This window comes from Pan paniscus, chromosome 7 (genome assembly GCF_029289425.2).
Source record: "Pan paniscus chromosome 7, NHGRI_mPanPan1-v2.0_pri, whole genome shotgun sequence".
NCBI lineage: Eukaryota > Metazoa > Chordata > Mammalia > Primates > Hominidae > Pan > Pan paniscus.
In genome coordinates, this window is record NC_073256.2 from 70,273,940 (window position 1) to 70,286,827 (window position 12,888).

Below are 12,888 nucleotides of genomic sequence, written 5' to 3' on the forward strand. Positions count from 1 at the left end.
GGAACTTGTGGACATAATCTGGATCAACAGATAGAGTCTCATGAAATATCTGGTTGTCATGAAATGTCAAAGTATGTAGAGTGCTATGTAATAGCTCGATAGGACTGATTGAACTCCTGGGTGGTCCTGAGTGGGTTAGGAAAGGGGTCCACAGTGAGTGCCTAGCTGGACAAGTCTCTGCATACAGCTGACCACCTAGGCATTAAGAGCCAGAACCACACAGTAGACCTGCACTGGCAGGCTATCCAGCATAGAAGTTTTACTTTTTCAATGGTGAACTCTTCCATTTGCATTTTTATTTCTTATCAAAGTTATACATTTATAACTAGTTTTAATCAGAAGTGCATAGCTCAAAATAAAAAATAGACCACTTTCTGACCCTGTACATGCCTAATTCCCACTCCAGAGGCATCTTTCTTGAAAATATTTAGCTGTTTTTCTGCTGTTTATTTCTGTATTTAGAGACATACTGCTTTTGTTTTCAATTTTAGATTTTGTGTATTGACATTTCACCTTCAACCTCCCACTTCATATCTCTGCCAATATAAATTTTTTAATTAAATTACAGGGCTTTCATTAATAACCATGTAAATATGTAAATATTTTCCTCAGCTGAGCCTTTTAGTATATCCTGACTACATTTTCTTTTTTGAACTATTTTTTGTTTTCCTTGGATTAAAAATGGACTACCATTTATTACTGAACTCTTCCCCAGGGCTGACTCTGTCAGCATAAAAGTGCACATCTATTCTATTTTTTTCCCTTGGGGACATTATTTTTCTTGAAGGCATTCCTTGGGGAAGTCCCTTCCCAACTCCTCTACCCAGCTCCCTCCTCATCCGACGTGAATTGCTTCAATCCAGGTCAGCTGTGCAGTTGTCATCCTGAGCTATCCCTCAGCAACATCCTGGGAATCTCCTTTTCCTCTCTATATTGGATGTCTTGTTTATTGAAATCTTAGTTTAGGCCCCAGTTTAGGTGGAGAAAATTCTCTTATAGTTTATAATAAGGGGTGCATGGGAGTTTTTTTTTGATTCTTGAATGTATGAAAATATCTTTTGGCAGGTGGATTGCCTGAGCTTGTGAGTTCGAGACCAGCCTCAGCAACACAGTGAAACCCTGTCTCTACTAAAATATAAAAGATTAGCCAGGCATGGTGGTGTGCACCTGTAATCTCAGCTACTTGGGAGGCTGAGACAGGAGAATCACTTGAACCCAGGAGGTGGAGGTTGCAGTGAGCCGAGATCGTGCCACTGCACTCCAGCCTGGGCGACAGAGTGAGACTCCATCTCAAAAAAAAAAAAAAAACATACCGTTATTCTCACGTTTAATGGATAAAAATTATATGGCCTTATACATTAGAAGTAACTCAAACATTTTAAAAGCTTTAAAAATTTGTCTTTTATTTTCTAATCCCAACATGAAAAGTACTAAGCCATTCTCATTTCTGCTCCCATACATGCGACCCCTCTCCCCTTCCCAAAAGCTTTTAGGACCATCTGTTTATTCTGGTATTCTGAAATTTCACAATAATACACACTTGTATAGGGTTGGTTTGTTTGTTTTTGCTACACTAGGCATTCAGTACCCGTATCCTTTAGTTCTGGGAATTTGTTTTATATTATTTCTCTGATCTTTCCCCTCTGTTTTTTGTTCTTTCATTTTAAAATTTCTATTATGAATATTACCTGAGCTTGATGAACCTCTGGAATAATTCCTTAATTTTTAATTTTCTTCTCTCTCTCTCTTTCTCTCTCTGTCTCTCTCACCCTTTATTTGGGTATAATTTACATTTGATAAAATCTCCCCAATTTTAAGTGTTATGATTTGATGGGTTTTGACAAATATATGTATTCACATAATCACCACTATAGTAAGATAATGGAACATTTCCATCACTCAAAAAAGGACTTTTTATTTCCCTTTATAGCCAGTCCCTTCTCCCCTTTGCCCAACCCTTGGAAACCATGGATTCACTTTCTGTGGCTGCAGTGTTTTCTCTAGAATTTTATGCAAATGGAATCTTATGGTCTGGCATCTTTGATATCTGCTTCTTTTACTTAGCAAAATGATTCTGAGATTCATTATTGTTGCCTGAATCAGTAGTTTGTTTTTCATTGCTGAGTGGTATTTCATTGTATGTACATACCACACTTTGTTTATACATTTGCCAGCTAATAGACATTTATTTCTGGTTTTTGGTTATTATGGATATAATTTATATAAACATTCATGTCCAGTCTTCTTGCAGGACATACTTTTTTATCTTTCCTAGGTAAATATCTAGGAGTGAGATTGCTAGCTTTTATGGTAATTATGTTAATGAGAAATTGCCAACTCCTTTCAAAAGTAGTTGTATCATTTTGTATCCCTACCAACAATATATGAGGATTCTAGTTGTTCTGTATTCTGGTTTGCACTTGCTATTATTAGACTTAAATTTTAGCTATACCAGTGTGTTTACTTTCTGCATTTAATTTGCATTTTTCTAATGACTATTGATGTTGGACATCTTTACATGTACTGATTTGCTATTCATATATCTTTTGTGGTATAGTGTGTTTTCAAATTTATTTTCTGTTGGGCATTTGAAATCTAGAGCTGCAAGAGTTCTTTACATATTCTGGGTACAATATATTCACTTGATCTTAGCCAAAAGGCTGAGAAGCAATTATATATATAATACAATATACAATATATTCAGATGTATGTCTTGCACGCATTTTCTCCTAGTGTAATAGCTTGACTTTTCACTTTCTTAGTGGTGGGATTTTGAATGAACAAGTTTTAAATTTTGGTAAGCCCAGTTTGTTAATTTCCTTTGTATGGCTCATGCTTTTCAAGTCTTATCTAAGAAATCTCTGCCTGCCTATCTCAATGACAAGATTTTCTCCTGTGTTTTCTTTTAGGAGTTTCATCATTTTAGTTCTTACATTGGGTCTATTTGTCCCATTTTGAGCTTTTTTTTTTTAAAATATACTGTGGGAGGTAAGAGTTGAGGTTCATTTTATTTTAAATGGATATCCAGTTATTCCAGCACTCTTTGTTCCAAAGACTATCCTTTCTTCATTGAATACTTTGATTTAGAAAGGATAGTCTTTTGTCAAAAGTTAATCAACCACATGTGTAGGGGTGCATTTCTGCATTCTCTATTCTATTTCATTGATTTGTGCATATATTTGTATGCCAAAATATACCATCTTGATTACTGTAGCTTTATAGTAAGCCTTGAAACCAGATAGTGTAAATTTTTCCAACTTTGTTCTCTTTCAAAATTGCTTTGGCCAATCTAGGTTCTTTTATTTTTCCTTTTTAAACTGCTAAACCAGCAGCTGGAGAGTAAAGCTTTGAATGCCTAGCTTGGAACTTCCCCCTGCTGTGTAAATTTTTATCTATGCCAGAAAAGTAGCCTTGGGCCTTATATTCCTGGGTGAAAAGAGAGACCATAGAAGATGGAGTCAAGTCGGCTGGTGCTTAAATTCAACATGCAGAAGAGTCCTAGAGAGAACTACACACAATGACCCTGCCCATCTGTAAAGCAGTCCATCATTACCTTGGACACTCAAATTGGTATTTTGCTACTTTAGGTTTTTCTGGCCTGAAAAGAGAAACAGTTATCTTCCATTAGTTCTGTATCTTATACTACTTAGAAGTTACTTATTTTATGGCTACTTCTGATTTCACACAATCTTTTTCAAACAACGGTGGCTAAGATTGAACACTCTTATTGCCTTGCTTGGAGTTTGATTTCCATGGTTTAATCCCAAGTATTTGTGATTTATATTTGCCCACCAATATAAATCTCCTTTTTTTTTTTTTTTTTTTTTTTTGAGACAGAGTCTCGCCGTGTTGCCCAGGCTGGAGTGTAGTCACTGCCAGCTCCTCCTCCCGGGTTCACACCATTCTCCTGCCTCAGCCTCCTAAGTAGCTGGGACTACAGGCACCCGCCACCACGCCTGGCTAATTTTTTGTACTTTTTAGTAGAGACGGGGTTTCACTGTGTTAGTCAGGATGGTCTCGATCTCCTGACCTTGTGATCTACCCTCCTCAGCCTCCTGAAGTGCTGGGATTACAGGCGTGAGCCACTGCGCCCGGCCATAATTCTCCTTATAGACACCATTGTAATCCAGTGGCTACATACCTATATCATGAAGGCTGATCCTTTTCTGTTTCTTTTTATTGTTATGTATATGAATTGCAATTACTCAGGCATGTAGACAGACACAGGCACTATTTCTCTAATTTTGTATATTAGGAGATTAATTTCCATTTATATAATAAATTTGTCCTCTGAAATTTCCAAGGTTGATAACAGTTTTTACATGTAATTCTTAAGTAGTTTAATTAATTAGCTTCTCAACTTTTTTTTTCTGTTATTGCCTCCTGCTAATGAGAGAAATTAAATACTAAGGAATAATGTTTTGCCAGATAGCACTGAGTTTAGAGGGCCCCAAACCATTGTATATTTAAGCTTTTTTGCCCTCCAAAAACCAGTTTTTGTCCTTTGGGATTAATATTGCTCTCATGAGAATGCGTGGTCTAATTGATGCAAAAGAGGTAATTTTGTAACAATTATAATGAAAATAACTTTCCTTTCTTGGGTAGCTGTTATGTAATAGGCACCGTACTATGTGCTTAACACATGTTGTCTGATTTAGCTCTCCTAAAGACCATGTGAGGAACGTATTATTTCTGTTTTCTGAGTGAAGACGCTGAGAAAGTTTAACTTATCTAAAATCAAGTTTCAGACTAGATCTCAAAATGATTATGTGTGATGCTGAAGATCTACTACCCTCCTCTCCTCACAAAGATACTATTCACATTCATAGAAAAGTCAGGCCATTTCTGACTACAGATGCACAATTAGTTGTGGTACTAAATGTTAGTGTACTGATTTGCAGAAATGGTTCAGTCTTTTCTGTTTGGCATCACTTATAGATCATTAAAGATTTTTCTAGCCTGTGAATACTCTACTGGGAAGAACAGTTTACATATGATTATTAGGAACTCTAAATATAAAATGATAATTCTAAAGAGGACTTTTATAATCACAAGGTGAAAACATTTTTTTTTTTGTTTTGAAAGAATTTAGCCACAGAGTTCCTATATGCTGATACTCCTAAAGAGCTTTTCATTGGTTAACTATATATATTTTTCTCTTTACATACTTAACCAATTTAAAAAAGGTAAAAGTTATATAGCATGTAGTAAAAAAATTAGATAGTGTAGGCAGGTATTAAATAAACAATGTCTTCCTTCTCCCATCTCCAACTTCTAAACTTTATTTATAAAGGTATCTTAAGGCGTTTTTTCTAAACTTTAAATGTGCATGGCAGCATGTGTACATATATTTAGGAATATCTTTTTTATTTGTAAAACTGAGATAATAGTATCCAAATTTTACCACATTTTGCTTTATTCTTTTAAAATAGTTGTGTGTTGCACTGAGTCAAAATTTAACTCATTCTGTATTTAAAGATACATGATTGTATCTAAATATTTGCTACTTAGATAAGGAGACTTTTGAAGAATGTTCTTAGTACACATAGTTTGGCGTCGTTCTGAGTATATTTGTATAGTAAATTACAGGAGTAAAATAGTTACATTAAAGAATATGTGCATTGTAAAATTTCATAGATATTCTCAAGCTGACATTCAATAAAGGTATGTGAAACTTCACTGATGTCAAACTGTGTTTGAGAAAGCCCATTTCTTCTGACTGTTATAACACTAGGTGTTTTAAAACTAAAGATTTTTGTCACTCTGATACATGAAAAACAATGTTTTGATTTGCCTTTCTTCAGTTATAAGGGAGGTTGAGCATATTTTCTATTTCTTGATCACTTGTGTTCTCTTTTTTTAAATAAATTGCCTATTCATATTCCTGTCCATTTTTCCATTGTGATATTGATGTTTTGTTTAGTTTTGTTTTATTGATTGTATGAATTATTTGCAAATAAAGGAAATTTGTCCTTTTTCATTTGTGTGGCAGTTTAAAACAATTTTACCATTTGGGTTATAACTTTTACAAGTTTTGTTTATTAATGTTGAAAAAAATCAACTTATTGAGGTATAATTTACATAAAGAGATGTACGCATTTTAAATGTACAATGTGATGAGTTTTAACAGTTGTGTTCACCTGTATAATTACCATCTCAATCAAGATACAGAACAATTCTATCCCAAATAGTTTCTTCATGTTCTCTGAAGATAATTCCACCATTCCTGGCCCTAGGAAAGAACTCATTTGCTTTTAGTTATACAAATAAGCTTGCCTTTTTCTAGCAGTTCTTCTGTGGAATCATAAAGTATATACTCCTCTGACTAGGGTTTTGATCATCATGAAGCTTAAGATTCATCCAAACTGTTACATCTATTAGTAGCTTGTGCCTTTTAATTGCTGAGTTGTATTCATTATGTAACACATTTTACCTGTAGAGTCACCTCTTGTTTGCTGGGGCTTCTGTAACAGATTACCACAAACTGAGTAACTTGAAAGAACAGATTTATTCTCACAGTTCTGAAGGCTAGAAGTCTGAATGCTGTCTCTAAAGACTCTAGGGGAAGATCCTTCCTCACCTCTTCTCTGGCTTTTGGTGGTTGCCTGAAGTCCTTGGCATTCTTTGGCTTGCAGCAGGGTAGCTGGAATGCCTGTCTCCATCTTTGTGTAGCACTCTTCCTCCGTCTCTGTATCTCTTCTCTTCTTATAAGGACACTAGTCACCCATAACAGTTTGCTTTCTAGCCCCCAATAATTCACATCCTTAAGTGCAAAATGCATTTACCGCATCCCAGTGTTCCCAAAAGTTTTAACCATTCCACCATCAACTTCAAATTCAAAATCTCATCTAAATATTATAATTTCACAAAGTCCCAAATCTCATTTTATATATTATCAAAATAAAATTTGGGTGAGACTCTGGGTATAATGCATCTCGGACCAAAATTCCTCTCCATTCACAGATGTGTGAAACTAGAAAACAAATTATTTGTTTCTAAAATGCAATGATGGGACAGGCATAGGATAAGTATTCCCATTCCAAAAGGAAGAAACTGAAAGGAAAAAAGGGGTCATGTGTTCCAAGCAAGTTAGAAACCTAGCAAATTTCATTAGATTTCAAGGCCTGAGAGTAATCCTCAGTGGCTTACTGCTTTGTTCTCTGGGCCCTACTTGGGTGGTAGCCTACCCACTCAACCCCCAAGGGCAGTGGCTTTACCCTCTCTGGCCCTCAGAGTCATTTGTCCCATCTCTGTTTCTTTCATCTGATGAAATAATATTCTCCAAAAACCTTGTTGGTCTTCTGTGGATGCCAAAGGGGTCCGTACCATTAGACACAAGGACACAAGGGTTCTCCACAGATCTTTCCTTGGTAACTCCGTCTCTATTTATGGCTTCTGCTGAGATGGCTGATTGGATCAGTGAATCATATGTTTAATGCTGTTAGCAAGAGGTTGTTCAGGCACACCCTTGGCCTATTTCCAGAGCCTATCTAGAAAGCTTTAGGTATTTGTTACAGCAGCACCCCACTTCTTATTACCAAATCTTTTTCAGTTTCCTGGGACTGCTATAAGAAAAGTACCACAAATTGGTGCCTTCAAACAACAGAATTTATTCATTCATAGTTCTGTTGGCTAGAAATCTGAAATCAGAGTCAGCAGAATTGGTTCCTTTGAGTGCTCTGAGGGACATCCTGTTCTGTGTGTCCCTCCTAGCTTCTGGTGATTTCCAGCAGTCCTTGGTGTTCCATGATTTGTAGATGTATCATGCTAATCTCTGCCTCCATCTTCACATGACATTTTCCCTGGGTGTCTCTTTTCTAAGTTGTATTGGGTTAAGAGCCTACACTATTCCAGCATGACTTAATATTAATTTATATCATAATTACATCTGCAATGACCCTATGTTTAATTAGGGTCACATTTATAGGTACCAGAGGTTAGGATTTCAACATATCTTTTTTGAAGACAGAATTTAACCCATGACGAACCTGTTGATGGACATTTGGGTTACTCCAGTTTCTGGAAATTCATGTACAAGTTTTTGTATGTTTTTATTTCTTTGGGTAGATTACTACAATGGAATTTCGGGGATATATGGTAAGTTTGTTGAACTTTACAAGAAACTGCCAAACTGTTTCCAAAGTATTGTGCCATTTCACATTTCCTCTGGTTATGCATGAGAGTTCTAGTTGTTCTATGTCCTTACCTTGGTATTTTCACTGTTTTTAATTTTAGTTATTATATGTAGTGCTCTATCTCATTGTGGTTTTAGCTTATTTACATTTCTCTAATGAGGAATGATCCTGAGTATCATTTCATTTTCTCCTGTGTTCTGTTAATATGGTGAATTACATTGATTGGCTGCTTAATGTTAAAAAACTTGCATTTCTGGAATAAACTTGAAGATTATAGTTGATGTGGTTTTCTAATATTTTGTTGAGAATATTTTCATTGATGTTTTTGGGGGTTATTGCTCTGCAGTTTTCTTATAATGTGTTTTCTGATTTGGGTACCAGAGTAATATTCTTCTCATACAATGAGTTGGGAACTATTCCAAATGGTTTATATAGGATTGATACTATTTTTTAGAATGGTTTGATACAAAATTCACCACTGAAGCCATCTGGGCCTGAAGTTCTTTGTGAAAAATATTTACAGTATAAATTTATTATTTTTTTAGAGGATATAGGACTATTCAAATTTTCTATTTGTTTTGTGTCTGCTCTGGTAAATTGAGTCTTTCCCCAATCTGTTTGCTCATTAAATGACCAAATTGTTTATATAAAGAAAAAAGGAGCTGTTTGTCCACCACCCACATTCTTTTTTTCTCCAGTTCATTTACTCACCCCTTCAACTCACTCTTTTTCAAATTGAGGCCTAGTGGTATATGTATATTACAAAGACTTAGAATTTTGTCTATTCACATTTTTTCTCCCATAGCATTTCTGAGAAAACTGGGTTAGATGCTGGACAAACTCCTGAAATCTTCTGTCTTACTTGCTTTTTGACTTCTACTTTAAAAGATTATGGCATAAAGTTTTGTACTTTCTTTCTGCTGATGTTTCTTTTTCTTTTTTTGACTTCTTATTGTTCTCTTCCTCCTCCCTACTCTCTCCTTCTCCTCCCCCTCCCCCTCTTTTCTGTCTCCTTCTAATTTTTCTTATTCATTATGTTAGTTTTTCTGTGATCTGACCTCGCCTCACTAAAATATTACATTAAGAATATTCTGATGTTTTTCTCTTTTGGTGTGTTGGCCTATTACCTCATATAGATTACAAGCTAATGGAAGACAATGACATCATCTTATGTTTTTCATCTACTCCTCCCTAGACAGTGGTCAACTAGTAATGACCCAATGACTTGTTGGCTTTCTGTCGATTGAAATGTAAGTTATAAACTGAAAGATGAATCTTCGTTCATGATCTTTAGATTCTACTCCAGTTTTTATGGTACTCTGTTGCAGGGTTAAGGTTTGAATCATTTAATGATTTAGGGAGGTGCAAAAACCTATAGTAAACGGACATCATATTTCATTATTTTCATTTTTATTTCCATTCTCTCACTTTTCAGCCTTTCCATCCTAGTTGTTGGAAAATGCAATTTCTTTCTTGATTGATTTGTTCCATGCATTTTTAGCAAGTATTGATTCTCCCCTGAACTCTTTTGCTGCATTTCTAAGACAGAAGTATGGTATTTCAATTTATTCAAACAAGAACTAACATACCAGTTATCCTACAGAGCATAGCTAGAATTTTTCTAGCTCTGTAGTTTGTAATTGCAATTTAACATTTTCTGTCACCGTTAAAGACAGACCATCCTTGACTAGTTTTTTAAAATTATGTTTTTATTTACTGATTGTCTACCAAGATGATTTGGTAGCCTAACATGGCTTTCCACTATGTGTAGGGCAAACAAAATATAGTTTTATATTTTTAAGTAGATTTTTTACAAACAGGCCAGGTGCAGTGGCTCATGCCTGTAATCATAGCACTTTGGGGGGCGAAGGTGGGTGGATCATTTGAGGTCAGGAGTTTGAGACCAGCCTGACCAACATGGTGAAACCTCATCTCTACGAAAATACAAAAATTAGCTGGGTGTGGTGGCGGGTGCCTGTAATCTCAGCTATTGAGAGGCTGAGGCAGGAGAATCACTTGAACCCAGGAGACAGAGGTTGCCATGAGCCAAGATCATACCACTGCACTCCAGCTTGGGTGACACCAGCGAGACTCCCTCTCAAAAAAATAAAAATAAAAAATACAAATACAAACATACATTAATTTAATGTGTATTTATTGTACCATATAAATTTAAATCTAGCCTTTGGTTGTTTATTTTAATGATAAAAATGGCAAATACATTTTAGTTCAAAGTTGGAAGAGAGGAAAACAGTCTAATGAGTAGAATGCCATTTAAGTCAGTAGTTCTTAATTTTATTGCCTTATATTCTTACCTATTTTATGTAATCTTGAGTGTGTTCCCTAATTTCTCATTACTTCACTTTTGTTTTATTCCTTTTTTTTTTTTTTGAGATAGGTTCTTGCTCTGTTGCCCAGGCTAGAGTGTACTGTGGCAAGATCACAGCTTGCTGTGACCTCAAATTCTTGGGCTCAAGCTATTCTTCCACCTCAGCCTTCCAAGTAGGTAGGACTACAGGCATGCGCCACCACATCTGGCTTTCATTTTTCTTATAGATCAGCTTTCTGATTGACATGGTTTGGCTCCGTGTCCTTACCCAAATCTCATCTTGAATTGCAATTCCCAGGTGTTGAGGGAGGATCAGGTGGGAGGTGGTTGGATCATGGGGATGGTTTCCCCCATGCTGTTCTCATGATAGTGAGTTCTCATGAGAGCTGATGGTTTTAAAAGTGTTTGGCAGTTCCCCCTTCGCGTGCGCTCTCTCTCTCTCCTGCCTTGTGAAGAAGGTACTTGCTTCTCCTTTGCCTTCTGCCATGATTGTTAAGTTTCCTGAGGCCTTCTCAGCCATGTGGAACTGTGAGTCAATTAAACCTCTTTTATTTATGAATTACCTAGTCGCAGGTAGTAGCTTTATAGCAATGTGAAAATGCAATAATACACTGATGTTTACCCCAAAGAAACCTGACAAAATTAAATAGAAATCCTAGGACATTATATCACACCACTATTAATGTACTATAATGTTTAGTCAGTCTCAGTTATGTTCACAATGAGCCATATGTTTTCTAGCATTGTTTTCATTTGTTTCTAGGTGATACAAAATATACTTCTGTTTGTAGGATTTAGTTACTTTATTAATTGGGGATACTTAAAATAATAAATGAATAAATTATAGCAGATAACTTCTCAAATTCTACTCACCCAATTCCAGTTTAAATTCTTAATTATTATATAAATTTTTATTTTGGAAAATAAACATCTAAACTCAAAAAATATCCTAAAAGGCATTAATTCTCAATGCACATGTTACATGCCAGAGCTGAGAATATTGGAGATTTTTTGTCAAAATACTGGGAGCTTCAAAAAAGTTGTCTAGTGACTCTTTCGGAGTCCAGGTATGACCAACAATAATATAGTAATGATACCACTCTAGCCACCTCACTAAAGATCTTTTTGGAAATATTCTCACTGTCACATTGTAGAAAATAGTAATTTTATTGAGTATTTTAAATTCCAAATATAAATCTTCTGTTATGGCACTTTTTCAGAGGAGATGAAGAATAAGTTTTGTCTATCCTGAACTCTCCTAGTTTTATGATGACCTGCTGTTCTGAGTCTTCCATTTCTATCAGTTGCCATAATGCTGTATGTTATTTTTTCTTTTATAGGTAGTAACTGGAAAGTTTTTATAATCACCAGTGACTTGCCAGATGCAGGGACCAGCTCACAGATTTATATTATTCTGTATGGACAACATAGAAGTTCAGCCCCCATATATCTTTATGGAACAGATGGGGCTCGATTTCAGGTTGGCCATGAAGACATATTTACTGTAAGTAATAAAACTGAGTATAAACTGTTAATGTAAGTGATACAGCTAGTAGGTACTTTGGAATGAACATAGTCTATCCCTTTAGTAACACCATGTGCCCTGTAGAAGATCATTCAAAAATAATTTATGGAAGTTTTTGCTCAAGCAGATTTAACACAAGTAAATCTGCAATATGGGAAGAGACAGTAGCTAGAGATAAATACTAGATGGTAAACACTTATTTTTGTGTGGACAGACATCAGGAGCGCTTATGCCTTTCTGGCTCTCCAGATAAGGCTCAAAGTCAAGCTCAAAAAGGGAAAAATAAAATTGTCAAACAAGGAAGGCAAAAAAGTTGTCATCAAGTTGTTAATTACTGGTTTTTATTAGTTATTAGTTATCAAGTTATTAGACCATGGCTAGACACGTGGAGATCAGGGTCTAGAGGGAAACAGAGGTAACAAAGATGAAGCAGGGAGACCAGTGCCATGTTGTTAAACTGAAGTCAGATACATTAGCAAACAAAGGCAAGACTTGAAGTGGGTCAAGCACCTGGCACTTATAGATGCTTAGTAATGTCTGTTGAATAAATTAATGGATGCACAGAAGGATTGGTTTGAACCAGGTGGAGACAGAGTAAAATCACCATGAAAAAAGAGTCTCCTTAAGTATTGCAAGTCTTCATAGGACAGCCATCTCCATGTGATCCTGGGTGTTTGGTTTACTACAACCACAGGAGAGGCTGAACCATTTGGAAACATTGTTCCCATTAGATTAGTTTGATCTAACTTTTCCATCCTATATGAGTCAATATTTAAAGACACTCTTGTGTTTATAGTCACTAAAAGGAAAAGATTTTGTCATTATTTTCTGTGAGTAAGAAATAAAAATAGTCTGAGCTGTTGTTGTTTTACTATTTTAGTGTTTCATGTTTTCTTTTA

General features: G+C 35.6%; 1 protein-coding gene across 1 annotated transcript in view; it reads left to right on the forward strand.

Annotated features, from left to right (window-relative positions):
• RP1 (RP1 axonemal microtubule associated) overlaps nt 1-12,888 on the forward strand; it is a 333,216-nt gene that overhangs the window by 82,655 nt on the left and 237,673 nt on the right. The window contains exon 5 of the mRNA XM_057303012.2: nt 11,805-11,968. Within this exon, the coding sequence (XP_057158995.2) occupies nt 11,805-11,968 (164 nt within the window). The remainder of the gene's footprint in view (nt 1-11,804; nt 11,969-12,888) is intronic.